The 18,268-nt window shown below is 36.7% G+C and overlaps 1 protein-coding gene across 1 annotated transcript; it reads left to right on the top strand.

The window, feature by feature from the left end:
* Nucleotides 1–2,390: 2,390 nt before the first annotated feature.
* Nucleotides 2,391–17,442, top strand: LOC135617504 (lysophospholipid acyltransferase LPEAT2-like). Its single transcript, XM_065117815.1, has 14 exons — nucleotides 2,391–2,967; nucleotides 5,630–5,810; nucleotides 5,951–6,010; nucleotides 6,299–6,462; nucleotides 6,539–6,602; nucleotides 8,835–8,903; nucleotides 9,461–9,556; nucleotides 10,493–10,537; nucleotides 11,825–11,895; nucleotides 12,942–13,008; nucleotides 14,344–14,394; nucleotides 16,653–16,763; nucleotides 16,840–16,887; nucleotides 16,992–17,442. The coding sequence occupies exons 1-14, from the start codon at nucleotides 2,549–2,551 to the stop codon at nucleotides 17,127–17,129; spliced, it is 1,584 nt and encodes a 527-aa protein (XP_064973887.1). The 5' UTR covers nucleotides 2,391–2,548; the 3' UTR covers nucleotides 17,130–17,442.
* Nucleotides 17,443–18,268: the final 826 nt, after the last annotated feature.

The raw sequence follows: 18,268 nt of genomic DNA, 5'->3' as shown, positions 1-18,268 counted from the left end.
GACAGAACACCTTAACCTCAATCATATCATTATAATGCCCTTATAGTCTCCATTAGAATGATTAATGCATTAGTCAAGAGTATTATGATGCCTTCCATATGTTAGAATCGGTTACTAATGACTAGACCTCGGTGTCTTCTTCTTTGTTGGGGTTCATTGGTGATTCAATCTACCCCATTGACATTGTTAATATACATGTGACGTTCAATTCAGAGCCCTACTCTAAGACAATCCATAATAAAAAGAAAAGTATAAACAAAATGCCTAAAAGTTGAAGAGGTAGAGGACAAAGCAACAATAGTTGGTGGTGACATGATTACGATTGAGATAGAGGTACTGATGGAGGAGTTAGGATTATCGTCGAAGGGCACCATTAGCTACATCGATATGATTGTATTTTCAAGATAGTCAATATATAGGTTTTCCTCAACTATCACATTGAGATATCTTACCATGAAGTGAGCTAATGCAAGGAGGTACTTGTTTAAACGAGGCATCCCTTACCTCAAGAGCCCCTTCTTGAACTTGATCGATTCCTTATATGTGATAATGGTATTTATTGCTTTGCTCTATTTAGGGCCAATATCACCTCGACCTCCTACTAGACCTTTAGTTCTATAATCTGAATCTATGGAAATTCTTCTTCAACTTTTTTTATTTCATAATGGTACTTTAGCAGCTCAACCTCCATCATTCGATTTTGACCTTGAATAATTTTATTAGCATTGCTATTTGATAGTGCCTCGATTTGCTATTGCATCTAAGCCAACTTTGCCTCCAAATCAACCACTTTCGACTTTAGGTCAATAATTATTTGTGGATGGATCATCTTCGCCATCAATTCGATCACTTCGACTTAGAGTTTGTTCACCTCATTTGTGTATGGGAGATGATGACTATAGAATTCTTCAATCAATCAATCAATCAATCAATCGATTCGATCACTTTCATTTTTACTTATCGGATCTGGCATGGTCATGAGACATGAATTACTACAATGGGCTTGGTTACAAGCCTTGGACATTTTATTTTAATCGATATATATATATATATATCAAATGGAAATTCGGTACATTGGAAACGTTCCCAACTTACTACAATGGGCTGAGTCAACTGTTCCGATGGAATAAGTAGCGTCTCAAATCATGAAGCAACTTTGGCTACAATTGTTGACCAAAATACCAATTTCCGTTCTATGCGACTATGATTGGGATAGAAAATTCCCTATTTAGTCTCACATCAAATAATCTAATAATAATGCCTGACTTAATACGTTCTCCATCTTGTATTGGTGGACCCAAACACCTATTCCAGGTGTGAATATTTTCAAATGTGAAGGATAATATTTATAATAACCTTGTTTGATCTTTTATGTTAAAGTTGCTTCACCGACTCTTGCATCTATGTAGCATCACATTCAACAACGTGGAATTCAAATCATAAATTTGCCACCGAGCACATAAATCAACGCTCGGTCGCATTCGCCGTGGACACGTCACATATAAAAACCCAATTATATATATATATATAGCATAGTTTTTTGCTAAAGACCTTTTATAGTCACCAAATTCTCATTCCGCATCCCTCATCTGTCCCATTTAAGTCCCTTGAATTGCTATATTGATCAAAACACCCTCGGAAGTTTGGTTCCCAAACCTCACCTCAATAGATATGAGAGATTGTTGTCATAGGCTACTGGGTTTTGATGAGGAGAAGGTTAATTATCCCTTTGGATGAGATTATTTTTTTATTGATTTTGAACGAGTATTATTGTCGTAGGTTATTGGATTTTTGACGAGGACAATGAGGTGATGACTAGTTGGGCTAACTGGAAATAAAGGAGACAATCGATGAATAGATAGGCTGATTTTTTTTTATAAAAATATATTATTTAAATTTTTTTTAAAAATAGACTAGCTATGTAAAAAATATATTATTTAAAGTTCGCACGAATCCGAAATCCTAAATTACGGAGCAGCACGTCACCGTTCGGCCCCAAAATCACAGGCAGAGTATAAACAGTGGGACCCTGAGGGTCCCTTTTAAACAATCAATCGTCATACGGAAACGTGTTCAGTTGAGACTTGACGGGTGCGAAATGTACTAATGTTATCCCAACTTTGACCGTCTCATATTTTAAACATATAACGTAGCGGCTCAGATCTGACCGTCAAGTACGTGGGCATTCCAAATAACGGACGCGGTACGTCGAAGGATCCTCTGGTTTCCAGAAGCAGGATACAGGATTTTCCTGCATGCTCCCGTCCCTGGCGTCTTAGGGATTGGGTGGAAACGTTGTTTTTATGTTTTGTCGGACAAAGGGAACATCAAACCACGCGTCCGATCCGATGTCCCAATCCCAGACCGCAGCTCGCCTGTCTCGGACGATGCAGGGAACACGGGTCTACGATACGCCGTCGCCGTGGCCCCCAGGGCAAACAACGTATATTTTGGTGCTCGTCGACATCGCGTCCTTCCTCACCGCACCGCCTCTACCGCACATCGGCCATCTCCCTCTCCACCTCGAGATCCTTCCTCTCTTCCTCCCATGGTGCATGCCAACGGCGACATCACTGCGCCCCTGCTTGACGTCGGCCCTCCCGAGTTGGCCCTCGACCTCAATCGCTTCCTCGATCGAGGAAGCGAGGCGGCTGGGCCGCCGCCGGAGAACCCTTTCGAGTTCTTGGGCGCGATGCCTCTTGTCCTGCCCCAGATGAGCCCCGTGGACCCATTCCGCAACCACACACCCCACATCGCCGGGCTTTACGAATGGTGCAAGACGGTCTTCTGCCTGCCGATCGCCGCCGCCCGGCTCGTGCTCTTAGGGATCGCGATCGCTGTGGGATACGTGACGACGGCGGTGGCGCTCTACGGGTGGAAGGATAAGGAGAGACCAATGTCGCGGTGGCGGTCCCGCGTCATGTGTGTCACCAGGCTCTGCGCCCGTTTCATCCTCTTCTCCTTCGGGTAATCTTGATAGATTTGTGTTTTCTTTTCTTTACAATTCTAATCTGAGTAGACGCGTGTTAGGAAAATCGTGGTCTTTTTATCTGCGAGGATGGTACGGGCGGGTTTGGGTTTGGTTGCATACACGAGCTAGATAAGATCTGGGGATGTAGCACTTAAGTAGTCGAGTACAGTAGGGTCTCTTGGTTCTTGATGCTAATAGTCGAGTCCATCAGAGTTTCTTGGTTGAGATTTCGAGAAAGTATCATTTGTGTAGTCAAGTACCATAGGGTTTCTTGGTTCTTGGTTCTTGATGCTAATGGTCGAGTGCATTAGGATATTTTGGTTGAGATCTGGAGAAAGTATCGTTTGTGTAGTCCGAGTACAATAGGGTTTTTTGGTTCATGGTTCTTGATGGTAATAGTCGAGTGCATATGGTATCTTGGTTCTTGATTTTGGATGCATATGGTAACCAATATGATTTTTGGTTCTTGATGCTAAAGGTGTAAAAACGGACTTACCAAAAAGAAAAACTATCAGAAAAGGAAATTGTTTTAACAAATATGATGCAGGTTTAGTTCGACAAAATATTTACCATAAAAACGCATACATTTCTGACAAAGACAAGGGTTTAGTATAGTTGCAAGCCTTGGTTGGGTCTTCTGGTTGTGATTGATTTAAAGCAATTTTTAGCTCATGGGCACAAGCTTGTCCTGTTTCCTTTTTTGCTATATTCTCCTGAATTTTTTATTCATAAAAGATAGAACTATTTTGAATCACATCATTTCCGATGCGAACAATGCTAACAAAATGTCCTTTATTTGTAAATTCATTGAGTTACCTTTGGCATATCAATTTTTCTGTAACTATTCTGCAAAAAAAGGCCTAAGTGATTGGTTGCTGGTTTAATGTCAGCTTGGGTCATATCAATATATCCTATTTGCTTTAATGTCAGCTTGCTAACTAGGATGTCTGTTGTGATGGTTTAATTCCTCAGTCTTTCTCTAATCATACTTTTCCGAGTCTTGTAGCTTCTCCATGTATCCTTTTATGTTTCCTCTATGAATGACAAACTGGTCATGCAAAGTGTATCTTTTGGATCATAACTATTTGTTGAAATATATTATGGGTATACCTTTCTGAAGAAACATCTTTGTTCTAAAGGTGGAACAACAGCTTACAAACCAAGGTCAACGTGAAACTACCAAAAGTAATAATAACAAGACTTTAGCAGCATATGATCAGGCTTCGTTTGTTCTTTTTTGTTTCTGATCACTTTAATCTTTAAAGCTTAAATACTGCTTCTCGTATTGTGGTAGGAAATGCAATTAAGATTTGAGTGGTGAATACTAGGTTCTTTTATCTTTTAAAACCGATGTATTCTGTCTACTATTGTGGTAGGAAATAAGAGTATGGTTGTAGTAATGGATGGATGATGCTTTGCATGTCATTTTAGTTTTATTTTATCATCTGTTCAGTTTTTTAGGTGTTCACAAATAAAACTTGATTACTCTTTGAGGAAGAGGTAGAAGTATGTCATATGTGTTTCCTTTTGTGGGAATTCTGAGCAACTCTTATATATATTTGTGTGTGTGTGTGTTAAAAAAATGCTAAGTTATACGATTTTGGGGTGCAAATAGGTAAATTGGGATTGAATTATGGTTGATCCAAGAACCTGAGCAAATGCGTCCATTATGAAGCTGGATCTGATCGATATACTGGCAAATTCTTATAACATTAACCCAAACTTAGCTAAGTACAACAATTAAAGCTGGGATCAAGTTGAGTATATTTGGCCAGGTTGAGTATAATGAAGTTTCTTGACAAATTAAAACCATTGCCTTATAGTTGGGAAGGGCACTCACTATACAGAGAAGAGGAACAAAATCAAAGGGAAAGAGGAAGAGGCTTTGGACAAGAGGGTAAGGAGTCATCATTTTTCAGTAGTGGCAGGTGCCATAGGAGTATTGATGACAACGCTATGTGTGTTGCATGTCCAAGAGAGAAAAAGAGGAGCTCAAGGAAAGTGGGTGCAAGATTGTCTATCAAGGCATCAAGTTACGTTTACAAAGTACACAAACGAGGCAGAGTTTGATAAGTTGGCTCACCCAGTATAGATACACAAATCCAACCATCTTAAGTTGATGAACTGTCAACTCAAGCTTAATTGAGTAACAATTGAAGACATGCCCAAGGCTTGCTTAAGGCTGTGTTAAACTCTGTTAAGTTCTGCATTGCTTGCAGTTGAACCTCTAACATTAATATTCCCAGATGCAGATATAAGTTTTTAACCTCACTGAATGCAAACGACTCTGCTGCAATTTGATTTCAAGCACTTAGGATAATGATCATGAATAAATTGGATGCATTTGGTTGCTTAGCCCTTCCTAGAGGAATGTTCAGACTCCTGATAACTATAATCCATATCTGATGTATCTTCTGTTAGATTAGTGGTTGTGCATCTTTTCTTTATTCATTTCTTGTCAGTTTTGTACTTGTGTATTTCTTTATAAGGCTTTGGCTTTTTTGCAAAGAAATGTTTGTGTGGGGGTTGTCCTGCTTTTGAATCAATTCTTAAAAGCACGAGAAAAGATCTAACCTAATGTTATATACTGACTGTATGCATATAAATGATTGTTTTTATACTTACAAATACCTGTTTGTATGGTTGCTCTTCCATCAGATATCATTGGATTAAAAGAAAAGGAAGGCCTGCTTCAAGGGACATTGCACCTATAGTTGTTTGTAATCATGTCTCATACATTGAGCCAATATTCTTTTTCTATGAACTATTTCCAACTATGGTTGCTTCAGAGTCACATGATGCATTACCCTTCGTTGGAACCATTGTTAGAGCAATGCAGGTGGACGCTCATCTTTTTTGGCCGGAAGTCTTTCTTATTATGTTGCTTTATTTATCTGATTTTTATTATTTTTTATATTAAGGGAGAATGCACTTCAATTGGAACTTTTGATGTTAACATGTTTCATCTATGTTTCATAGGTTATATATGTTGATAGGTTCTCACAACAGTCGAGAAAGCTCGCAATTCATGAAATAAAGGTATAAAGGCTTTGGAACTTATGATTGATGCTATCATTTCTTTCCTCAAGTTTTTTTCTTCTGCAATCATACTTTTTTCTCAAGATATTAGTTCTATTGGGCTTTACTTACGCCACCTTTCTTGTTTTGGTTCGGCATAAGATGTGCCATTGACTGTATATCTTTCATTTCAGTTAGTTGATGGAAAGAAACCTGAACCTTAAGAGCTTGCCTTATAAATGAACACAAAACAAAATCTATATTTTATCTATTTGATACAGAAATATGTTTTCTAGGACATGAATTCAGAGAAAGGCTTCTTCCAATGACTTTCCGCGTATTATGCTATTTCCTGAGGGGACCACTACAAATGGGAGATTCCTCATTTCATTTCGGCTTGGTGCATTCATTCCAGGCTTCCCAATCCAACCGGTGGTTGTTCGATACCCGTACATACATTTTGACCAATCTTGGTGAGAATTTTACATGAGACATTTCTCTTATTAATGTTCTTTGTCCTGATACATCTGATGATGTTACTTGTTTTAGGGGAAACATTAATTTGCTGAAGCTCATGTTTAGAATGTTCACACAGTTTCACAACTTCATGGAGGTATGTTTTGCCCTCATATACGTGTCATGATTTCCACATTTGACAAAAGTCAGATTGCCCTGGTGGTTCTGTAACCCAGTTTTCCCACTTCCTAAAGTTCTCATTTCTTCTTTAATATTATTTGTTAATGGTGATAATTGCTCAAGTAAATAGAACTTTCTAAGTCTCATGTTACACATTGCTTTCGGAACTAGAAAATCTGGTAAATCTTCCTACTCCATCAAGAAAAGATTTTACATTGTGTAAGGTAAGTTTGTTGTGGTGTTAGTTTTTTTTATAATCCAAAAAAGACATGTCCATGAATTGTAGCTATGTCTAGGATGAAAATGAAGCAATAACAAGAAGGGAAAGATCAGAATTAAGATTTTACGAGATATATAAAAATCTTATGAGAATGTCTGTGATAAAAATTAACTCTGAACAAGGCTTCATACATAATTGTTCTTGGTCTAGTAGGCTAGTTGAGCCAAGAAAACTGTCATTTGAGTCAGATTTCAATCCTGGTTTAGGAGTCGTCGATCCACCTCTTTTTTACCTTCAGTTCTTGGTCCCATGACTTATGTGCCATGTGCAGTAAGCCATATTATGATGTCACGTGAGTAACTCTTTGCTTGTCACTTCCATGATGAAAGTTCAATTAAATATAGTTTTTATGATCCAAGGTTAAATTCAATTGAAACTTTTTCCCAAAGCTTCCCTAAAACTTTTTCAGTTGGTAACAACTTGTACATTGTTCATGTTGTTTTTATTTCTGGTACAGGACTGCTTGGGATTTATCATAATCCTGCCCTGTAATGCTTGATCCCCTTACCACATACGGTCGAGATCTTTCTTTGCATCTCTGCATGAAAACTTGAGCACATCATCTCGGTGTGCATAAGATGTGCTATTTTGGCATGTGTTAGGCCACAATTTCAGAAGTGTTGGATTTTTATTTATAGACTTAGTGGTCTAATACTAACAGTTTGGGCTTTTGGGCCATATTATACACATTATAGGCTATCTGGTCAGTTGAGCTATTATGTCATACCAAAGCACCTGTGCAAGATCTTTCATGTGGGCTAAAATGATGCTCCTGTTGCAGATTGAATTGTTGTCTCTAGTATGTGCAACCTTGGGCACCCCAAGGGTTATCTCGGTATTTAAAGGAATGCCCTAATGGCGATGTGAAACATTTGAGTAGGGAGATTGAGATGCTTGCAAATACTCTGTCATCTGGGGGATATTGGGAGGAGGTGGGAATCATGGGATTGTTCAGGGAAGAGACTTATCATTATAACAAACCAACTCTCTAGATGTGGCCGATGCACAACCATTTGTAGTTAACGAGACTTTTTTCACCATTTGATCTTGTTCTTGTCCAGAATCAGGATCAGTATATTAGTGATGATGACAATTTACCTCTCTACTCAAAAGTAACAGTATGACATTCAGTTTGGAAGATTATTGGTACCTTATCTGGGCTGAGACTATTACTTGGTACAGATCCAATGTTCAGTTCTTCATGGAATAACTTGGCATGTTGCTGATTCGTATGAAAAAAATGTCATAGATAAAAAAATGTTTTATGTATTATGACGTATAGGTTGTGTTTGGGTACAGTTTTGATGATGTTGGAATTTTTTCCCAAGTGAACTGTTCTTGCTTATTATTTCATTGTAAAGATTTTGATGGCACCAATTTTCTGATTCTAGAATATGAGTAGCTATACTTAAATAATAAGGTTAGTAACAGTCAGTGCATATAGCTTCAGTACCAGTGTGTACCAACATTTTATTTATTTTATTATTTTATATAATCATACTGGCAGTGCAAGTCATTATACCACGTGATTTATAGGTACTACAACAGTCTGGTAGGTTGTCGAAACCAGTATCTGATCAGGATTTAAAATCCTTGCTTTTATTATTTATTAACATGGATTTCCTGGTATTTTTTGTGAATAACTTAATTTTTAGTTTGTACTTCTTAGCAACATCTACGGTCATGAATCTGATTCTGTATTGCTCTTTAAGTTCTAGTAGCTTCACTGATTGTTGTTTCCAAGAAAAAAGTAGTTTACTTCTGTTATTGCATATAAATTTTTACATAAATGCATGCATGCAGTGTAGTATTAAGCCAAATCCTGTCTTCACGTAAACAGAAGAGGATTTTATGATTTCATATTAATAGTCAGTGAATCTGCTTAATTGGTAAAATTTTGTATTAAGAGTGCCACTTTTTGCTTAACAGGTGGAATACCTTCCTGTAGTCTTTCCAGATGAGAGCAAACAACAAAACACAGTTCATTTTGCAGAGAGGGTGAGTATGTTCAATGAATCTGTGGTGACATGCTGCATCTTATATGTTATATTTTTTTCCAAAATGGAATTTACAGTTTGTCAGTTCAGAAGTTAAACAAATTAGTAATGTGCTTCGTTAATTGATGTTCGTGTCTAGAATAATATTTCCCCTTTGGTGCTAAAATATCTTTTTTCTTATCATGATTGCTGATATATTGGAGTGAAAAAGGATATATAATTTTGAAAGTTTAAACGAGCTTATGATTGGTTTGTCATGGCAAAACTTGGAGCAACATAGTCAAACAAGGATGAGGATTTTGCTATGGTATTGCAAGCAGGGGTATCAAATTTGGATGGCATGTCAAAGCACATGGAACGTAATACGAGATTAATAGGTTTAGATTAGCTGCAAGGACTAAAATACCTGATCAGACATGATCATACTATGACCAGTCCAATCAATTACCAATACTATATACATGTCATGCACCTTATAAACATTTATCGTTTGAATTGTAGCAGTTATCATGATAAAGACTAAAGTTAACATGCTGTTCTTGGCCATTTTTTTTGCAGACTAGCTATGCTATGACAAATGCACTTAATGTTCTACAGACATCTCATTCCTTTGGTGACATGATGCTTTCTGCAAGAGCAGCCGAACTTACAAAGGTGAAGATAACTGCTTATTTTATGGAGCAACAGACATTCTTTTTTGTTTATTTCTCCTGTTCATAGTGTATATCATGGTTTGCAATACCATGATATATGGTACAGATGGTTTCTATCAGTCCGACAACTCATTGGTACATGGACCAGAGTAAACCAGTTGGTATGCTTGGCACAAGATGGTACAGGTCTTGTAGTGGTGTTTTTCTTTTCCAGTTTTTTCTTTGAAACTTGGTATATACTGGCAATACACCTAGACACTCGATATGGAATGCCCATGCTTAATTTGTGCTTCGCTTCCTATATAGTGGCACACACATGGGAAATATGGCATATGTGAACTAGGTAAGTGTGAAATTTTCTTAAGATCTTAACCTAAACTTGCCATATTTGAAGTTTGATTTGCATTCTTCCCAAGCCCAACTGGAACACAGTTGGACTTTGTTTGGCTGGCAGATGTTGCACCAGATCATATGCTTTGCTTTTTATTATGTATCCTAATTTCCTCAAGTATTTTTTTGAAAGTAATTTTTAAAGCTTACTTGTGTCGGTGCTTATTACCTTAATAACACATTGTTTCTTATGCATTAACATTCTTGTTAGTCTATAAGATACGTTTTACTGCACATATTGCTACACTTGCATTAGCAAGTTTGACATATTTTCAACTTTCAAATCCAAACCATCAAACTTTCTATTTTGCATTTTTTGTGGTACATGATGCATACACAATATATGACAGCCATATCTATCATTCCCATAAAATATGTGTTGCGTTCTCTTGAGGAAAAAGTGGGAGTTGATAGAGTATATCATTTTTCTAGTTGTTGCTTAAGTGTGTGTATGTGATTTATAAATATTCCGTATCTTTGTATGCAACCTTTTATTGGCTCTTTTTATGTCATAATTTTTTCTTATAGCTTCAATCTTTGTTCATAGGAGAGAGGCTCAAATTATATGGTAGAAATGGCATGGGTTGAGAATGTAAGTTATCAATCTGCAATATATAATCTACATTTTACATCATTTGTTGGCATTGTAGTTGGAACTTTACGTGATGCAGTTTAGTGGAGAACAACCAACATATGAAGCCATCAGTTGTTTTCTTTTCTTCCTTGTCTTTGTAATAATTAATAATTTTTGAAGTTTTCGATTTTGGATTTTCTTTCACTTTATCCAAATTGGAGAAACAAAGATAATGATTCTTTTGAATCTGATCCTAATAAAATTTAAATCCACATTGGTGAACAGCGTCACTTACCTCTAAATTGAGTCTTGTCTCTCCATGACAGTGCAACTACCCTTTAACTTTTGATGATGAAATATCTACTTTTCATCCATCAAGTCTTTTATAATTTATAGAAAAGTAATAGTGAACAGAAACCTGTCTGCCCAAACAAACTGAAGTTGCGAAATATAATGATGGATTTTCCATGGAACATCTTTCTCCCAGAGCTGATGGCTTCTAATGACTAAAAATTGACTTGTTTGAGATATCCTATATAGCTATATGGGACTAATTTTAACACATTGATGACTAGCTGAAGTTGATCATAATGTTTCATGCAAACCAAGAATTGCAGTGACTATTATAATATTTTTTTTGAGAAAAAATAATGGATGGGGTCATTACTTTCACCAAGAGAATTACCTATGTCAAGTTTTTAGGTACCACCTTTGGAAATATTTTCACCTAAAACCTCTTCGAGAGGGAGAGAGCACCGATATCACCTAAAATCTCATGTGAAAAGGTTGGTCATACTCTGTTAACTGTCAAAACCTAATAACGAGTAAATGGCCTAATATCACCTAATTCATAATCTTTCTTTACATAGTATGGCATGAATTCTTTTCCTATTTAGTCTTTCCTGCAGCTATAGGAACACAAAGCAATGCAACCACATGTAATGCCAAGAAGATGATTTTCGTAATATCTTAAATTTCTGAAACTTGTGGAAAATTTTATTTAGCCAGATAAATAACTAAATTTAGGGACTTGTTGTGAATGACATTGGGATGTCTGCATTTTTTCAGTTACAAAATAAATTCAACTATTTTTCAAATTTTAGTTGACATCATCATTATTTCTTGTATCTTATATTTCAGACATCATACTTACTAGCTTTTGCTGACTCAAAATCTATTGTAGTGTTCACTATGCTTTTAGAGGCAGTGATCCATACACTAATTTATCTGAAAATGGAGTGTTTTGCTTTTTTATTGTCTATTTTATGGTCTTTTTCTTAATTCTACTACTATTTTCATTTGCAGTCGTTTAACATAAGCTCATCTGAGGCCGTGTTACTTTTGGATCAGTTTCTTGCTATGAACCCAGATTCCAAGTAAGTCTCAGACAAATCTCAAATTGCATGTTTGAATAAGAATACTTCATGGATTACACATACTGGCCCATGTCACATAATGTATACCATGAAATCATGGGACAACTGCAGTGGAACAAATTCTGTGGTATGCCAAGGTCATGTGATATAGTGTTGGCCTGTCTTAGAGCCCATGCCAGGTGTTGGCGTACCGAGCTGGCATGTTACCTGCATACCACTTGTGCCATGGAACTCAGAACCTTGCATTCGTTATTTTTTTTGTAATGACAACCAATCAAAAATTCCATGCTAGGACATTAGTGGATATGGCTGAGGCTTTAAGGATTTGTGACTTGATAGATCAAAGGACACCCATGTGCTAAGTTTAAATTGATAAATTCATACTGCTATGAGATTGTCTAAAATCTGATTATTATTGTTGACATTTATATTCAATAACTAAGGATTGCAATCTCAGGTATCAGACCCATATCAGTCTTGGCTCGGACAAGTATAAGCCTGAGCCATATTGGTGTATCATGTGTTGGTAGACCCGAGTATCACTGGTGTTATATATGTTGGTACTTCGACCTGTACCAACATATCATGTGTTGATATACTGGTATATATCATGGGGCTATTTGGGAATGGGTGAGGAGAGAGAGGAAGAGAGAGAGGGGGTGTAGCGGTTTGAGGAGGTGTGTGCAAAGGGCAGGAGGTGGTGGAGAAAGAGGAGATTGACCTCCTGCGGAGAAAGAGGAGATGAAGTACTGGGTCATATGGCGATGAGCAGTGGCGATGCAATTGGGCAACGAAGTGTTATATATATAACTGAACTGGACTGCCCAAAATAAGGGCAATCCACATCTGTTTGGCGGTAGGACTGGTAAATATCGGTTGAACCTTACCGAACTGGTTGGTTTTGCATTCCCTGCAGGAAATCATGATGCTTTAACTTGTTTTTGAAAGCTTGCATAATTTTCTTGATTGTTATTATTAGATCCAACTATGCCTTTTGAGTTTAAGGATGACAATTTTTATGTGATCTTGTAATATGGTGGTGGCAGTGGACATGTTCAAATTCATGGTTTTTTGACTGCTTATGGGTTGGGGTGGAGTCCTCTATGTGAAAAGGTTGGTCATACATATCATGCTTATTTTTCCATCTTATGAAAGAATGAACTTTTAACGTGATTTTCCTATCAGTCTCTAGAAAGTTGATCTTTTTTGTGGACCTTGTAGTGCTTAACTGATCCTAACCTATAGTAAAATTTAACATTGTTAGGTAACTATGAATCCAGCTAGGGTCTAAAATAAGTCCTGCTACATATTGTTATATCTCGTGCTTGATACTGTATACGAGGAAACTTAGAAGTTGATACCTTTTCTATTGACTGTTAGAATGTCTTCTTGTTTGTGTATAACTTGTGTAATACATGATGTTAGGTATCAATGCTTTATTGAAGTTGTTTTTCTAGAAAGCATAGCTCGTGATTCTTAATGAACATTGAAATGATTGGTCAGGAAACTAATGCTTTATCACATGCAGATATGGTGTTGAAGTTACTACAAACTCTTCACATGTATAATATCAACTATATACACATTTGTACGATTGCAAAAATATGTACTCTATATTGTTAGGTTTCTAGAGACTTCTCAGAACATTTGTTATCAAACCATAGGTACTAAGGAATTGTGACCATGCCATGTTGCCAAATTGTAACTAGATTTAACGTTTGCATATCATTATTGTATCACGCCTTGTCATCGCACCATACTGACACTCATATGAATCAACCCATGTCAATCTGATATGAGAGCACTTATTACCATCATCAAGTTTCCATCCTGAAATCTTGCAAAGGATGCCAACAGCAGCTCTGGTTTGTTTTCTCCCACTAAGAAAATCATAATGTACATTAAAGTCCTTTATTCAGTGACAAGCAGATTATAATGAAGTGCCCTGGTTCTGCAAGGTCAAGGAGGTTTTTCTATGATTTCTTTCACATCTTCATTTAAGTACTTGAAAGAATGATGCATGTTGTATTTTGAAGGAAATCTATAACTTATTAATTTAGTTTGAGATCAAATTTGTTGAAGCATCATCATGGGGCTATAATCACAAATTCAAAGCTTCTGTTTCGGGAAGTGATGCATTCTCATGGGAAAGGAATATGACATGCATGTACATATGCATAGACATTTTAGGGGATTGAGATTTGTATCATCATATTAATGCAAGTGTATGAGAAAACGATTTTTTCTTAAACCTGATAATATGTATGGACTTACAGCAGAAAACTGGTGACTCCTAATTGTATGTAATATATATACTCGGATGTTCTAATATTTCGGTCCATATTTTGGTTGAGGAACCTGCAATCTGTAGAATATGAAGATTTTCTATAAATATTTGTGCCAAGATCCTTTCATGCATAGCTAAAGGTTAGATTTCCTCCTCCTCAGATATTTGGCTATCTGGACTTGGAAAAGAAGGGGTCAATAACATTTCATCAGGTATTATTGTGTATTTTTTACGTGTTTGATTTTAGTCTTGGATGATGTAAACTGTTGAACTAAAATCTGTCTTATAATTTTGACTGGTAAGTGACTTCGTATTCAGTATGTGCATATTTCTAGTAAGTTCATTGTCTAAGCACCCAAGGACTGGCATTGTTAACCAGTACTCGTAGTAGTATAGGAACACAGGTGAGGCGTGTACATAGGTTGATTTATTTTGAGTGTAAACTGTTTGACCCACGAAAAAACCTTATCAAATACCAACCATCCTATCACATTAACGGTAGTCTAAGGTTCATCGTATCACGATGTATTATTCGATACAGATAATACATATCAATTCGATAGGGGATCTATATAGATGGTATATATATCAGTTTGTCAGTATATCTCATCGTATCATATATTGATACATTGGTATGATTCGATATGTATCAAGCCAACAATCTGTTATGGACTTAGTTGGTTTTGTCTAAGTCGTGCGACACCCTTGCATGTCGATCTGTAAAGGATCAACCTTTCTAAAACTTCTTATAGTTCCTTAAAGACCTATAAAGTAAAAGACAAGTTAGAGGAAGTATTTAACTCAGGATAAAACAAAGTTATTTCAACTAACACTTGATAGGCAATGCAAATTACAAACATAGATTTTGTCAGTGATTTAAATAGGCACTTGGGCGTTTGCCTAAGTGCTCGGGTAAGGCGAGGCAAGGCCTGAGCGCCTCGTGTGTGCACCAAGCGACGCGCTTCAATGAGGCGTCGCCTACGCTTGCCCAAACGCACGCATTGGGCACTTCAAGCAAGCGCATGATTCTATTACGCGAACTGAACTGGTTTAAGGCTAGTTCGGTTCGTAATTTCTTACCTCAAAACCACGCTTTAGGTCTGCGTGACCCCGAGTAACCCTCTCGCTGCTTCTGCCTTCGCTGCTGACACTTTCTGTCGCTACCTTCGTCGCAAATGCAGCGGACCGAGCCTTCCTCTATTGTCAACGGATGAGTCCAACAACCCTTGTAGCTTCCTTCTGCTGTCGCTTCCTTTCACTATCGAGGGAGAGGATCGCAGGTCCTCTGCCACCGACGAACGCCCTCTGAAGCTTCTGTCGCTATCGCTGTTGTTGTCTGCAGCTTTCATCGCTATCGTCGCTACTGTTTGCAGCTTCTGCCATTGCCACTATTGCTGCCCGCATGTTTCGTCACTGTCATTGCTTCTGTCCGTAGCTTCCCTCCTTGCCACTATTATTGTCCACAATTTCTGTCGCTATCGTTGTTGTTCGCAGCGTTGTCGTAACTATCTTAAACTAATCCTCTGCGACTGTTGCTATCTCCCTCTATTGCTGTTAACATTTTTTTTCTCCCCTCCCCTTCTAACTTTAAGTAATATACTGTTAACAGTATATTTTTAATTTAAATAATTATATTTAAATTATATTATATATTTTTTATATTTTAATATTTCAGAGAATAATTTTTTTCTCCCCCTCTAACTTAAGTAATATACTATTAACAATATTTTTAATTTAATATTATATTTTTATTTAATTAATTATATTTTTAATTATATTATATTATTATATTTTAATATTTCAGAGTGCCTAGCGTTTTTAAATCATTGGATTTCATAAGCTTTGAACGATCGCAGACAAAAGGTATAAGGTGATTCGTCACGATCATAAGTCGTCACAAGTACTCACATGATATTACTACGGAACAAAACAGTGAACTAACCATAGATACTACTCTAAAAGTTTATATAGTCATATGCCACCTGGGTAGCTCCTAGGTGCTGTATTGGTTGACACTTTGCACTACTTTATAGAGTTAGAAAACCTTCGAAAATGGATGTTTGGATAGTTTGTTTTTAGACAATTTTATCTCTGTACAATGATTGCTCACAATCTACATTTACAAGATTGAAATGATTATAAAACCCATCAAAATAAGGTTATCAAACCTACTATAAATTTTTTACATATTATATAAAATATGAATAAAATCGAAAAATATAAACAGACACATAGTATATCGAACACTATTATCTATGATATTTCGATCGATATATTGGTATAGAACGATAAGATGAATCATAGTATAATCTATCATATTTTATATGTTCATTTTCCTCGTGATAATAATCAATATCACTACTGTTAATGTATGTTATACACGTGAGCTCTCTTGATACTTCACAAACTTTACATAGTTGCAGTCGTCGTTACTCCTAAATTCTTACGTTCATTGATGGTTCATCTGCAGTTTTTGTCTGGGTCAGCACAGATCAAAAAACAACCTACATTTATGACTGCTTGTGAGACAGCTTTCGCAAAATTCAGTGATAATCTGACAGGCCACATCTCTGTTGGAAAGGTAACCAACCACAACCATTTCCATGCTTTCTGGATTTCGCTCTCACTACGATAATTTGGTTGTACCACTGATGTAGATGGGTCATATCAACCAGTCGATAGTGCACGGCGCAATCAGTGAAACTGTACGTTTTGGTTTTACCCTAGTCCTATTACACCTTAGAATTACATTGTTTCTGTTATCGTCACCTCCTAATACCAGCGCTCACTGTAATCATTCCTCCTGCAGCTTTGTCAGCTGTTTGATGCTGATAGTGATGGGATTGTCAGCAGAGATGATTTCATGGATTGCCTACAGAAGCATCCACTGCTTATCGCGCTTTTTGCTGCAAATGTGAAGTTTGATGACCAATTGGACACACTATAACTGCATACTATATTCATTCAGCAAATGTAGAAGCTTATATTAACCACTTATTAGTACTTGCATATCGTATTGATTATTGAAGAACCACTTTCAGCGGATTGGCAGCCGACCATTCAATTGTATTTTTTCCTTATATTGAATGGTGAAAAACACTGATATAAATGGTGCAAGATTATGCTGTTCCACTTTGGAGGTATATGTAATCCATGGACCTTGGAACTTGTTTCAATATCGTTCCCAAAAGAGCATTCATAGATTGTATTTGACATAGCAATGCATTTATTTTTCATTTTTGATTTTCTTTTACGAGGTATCACCATAACTCTTTGCGATCTTTTATAGTATTTTTAAGCAAAGCTTGGCACATTATCTTTTAATGCTTTACAATTCAAGTTTGTATGTCTTGACACCTTAAGTGCTCTTGCATCTAATGCTTCTAGTCTAAGTTAGAATGTGGTGAATGCTCCTAATAGTATAATTGAAGTTGGTATATTTTGGATCCTCTAATATGTCTCTTAGTCTCCTCTTACGTTTGAGTTTTCATGCAAATTAGTTGAAGTTTATATTTCTTAATACATTTTTAATTTCTCATATCAAATGCTTTTTGTATGGGTAGTTCAAATTGACACTCTTTAGTGCTATCACACATCTTCAACGCCCCCATGCTCGGAGATTCAAGTCAGGATGTTCTAACGATTTTAGTACATCTTTTGTATTTGATTTTCACAATACAAATAGTTCAAGTTAGTATACCTAGATGCTTTCACATGCATGTTTGACAATACCTACACGAGTCGCTCTAAGGGGCATGTCTCAATGCCTTCATGTGTTTCTTGCTTCCAACAATCGCTAGACGACTAGTTTAAGCTTGCACCTCTTGATGTTTTCATGGATCTTGTATGCCTAACAATCCCTATAAGATCGGTTTAACTTGTATGCATTGATGCCCTTGTATAATTCCTACATTATGCATAGGCAATTTAAGTTAACATGTTTTGATGCCTTTGTGCGTCTCCTATACATTTGTGTCTATTATAATCGTTACATCTAAATTAGTAGTTTAAGTTGACATGTCTCAATGCCCTCGCACGTTTGTTACATCTGGCGTTTTATGCATAGATAGTTGATGTTGATATGCC

This window comes from Musa acuminata, chromosome BXJ2-7, assembly GCF_036884655.1.
Source record: "Musa acuminata AAA Group cultivar baxijiao chromosome BXJ2-7, Cavendish_Baxijiao_AAA, whole genome shotgun sequence".
NCBI lineage: Eukaryota > Viridiplantae > Streptophyta > Magnoliopsida > Zingiberales > Musaceae > Musa > Musa acuminata.
Note: the sequence above shows the minus strand (reverse complement) of the source record. Positions and strands in the feature narration are given on the sequence as shown.

Coding starts and splice junctions, on each gene's coding strand:
- LOC135617504 (XM_065117815.1), top strand. CDS start 2,549: ATGGTGCATGCCAACGGCGACATCACTGCGCCCCTGCTTGACGTCGGC. Junction 5,811..5,950: donor CCATTGTTAGAGCAATGCAG/GTGGACGCTCAT, acceptor TATGTTTCATAG/GTTATATATGTTGATAGGTT. Junction 6,011..6,298: donor TCGCAATTCATGAAATAAAG/GTATAAAGGCTT, acceptor ACATGAATTCAG/AGAAAGGCTTCTTCCAATGA.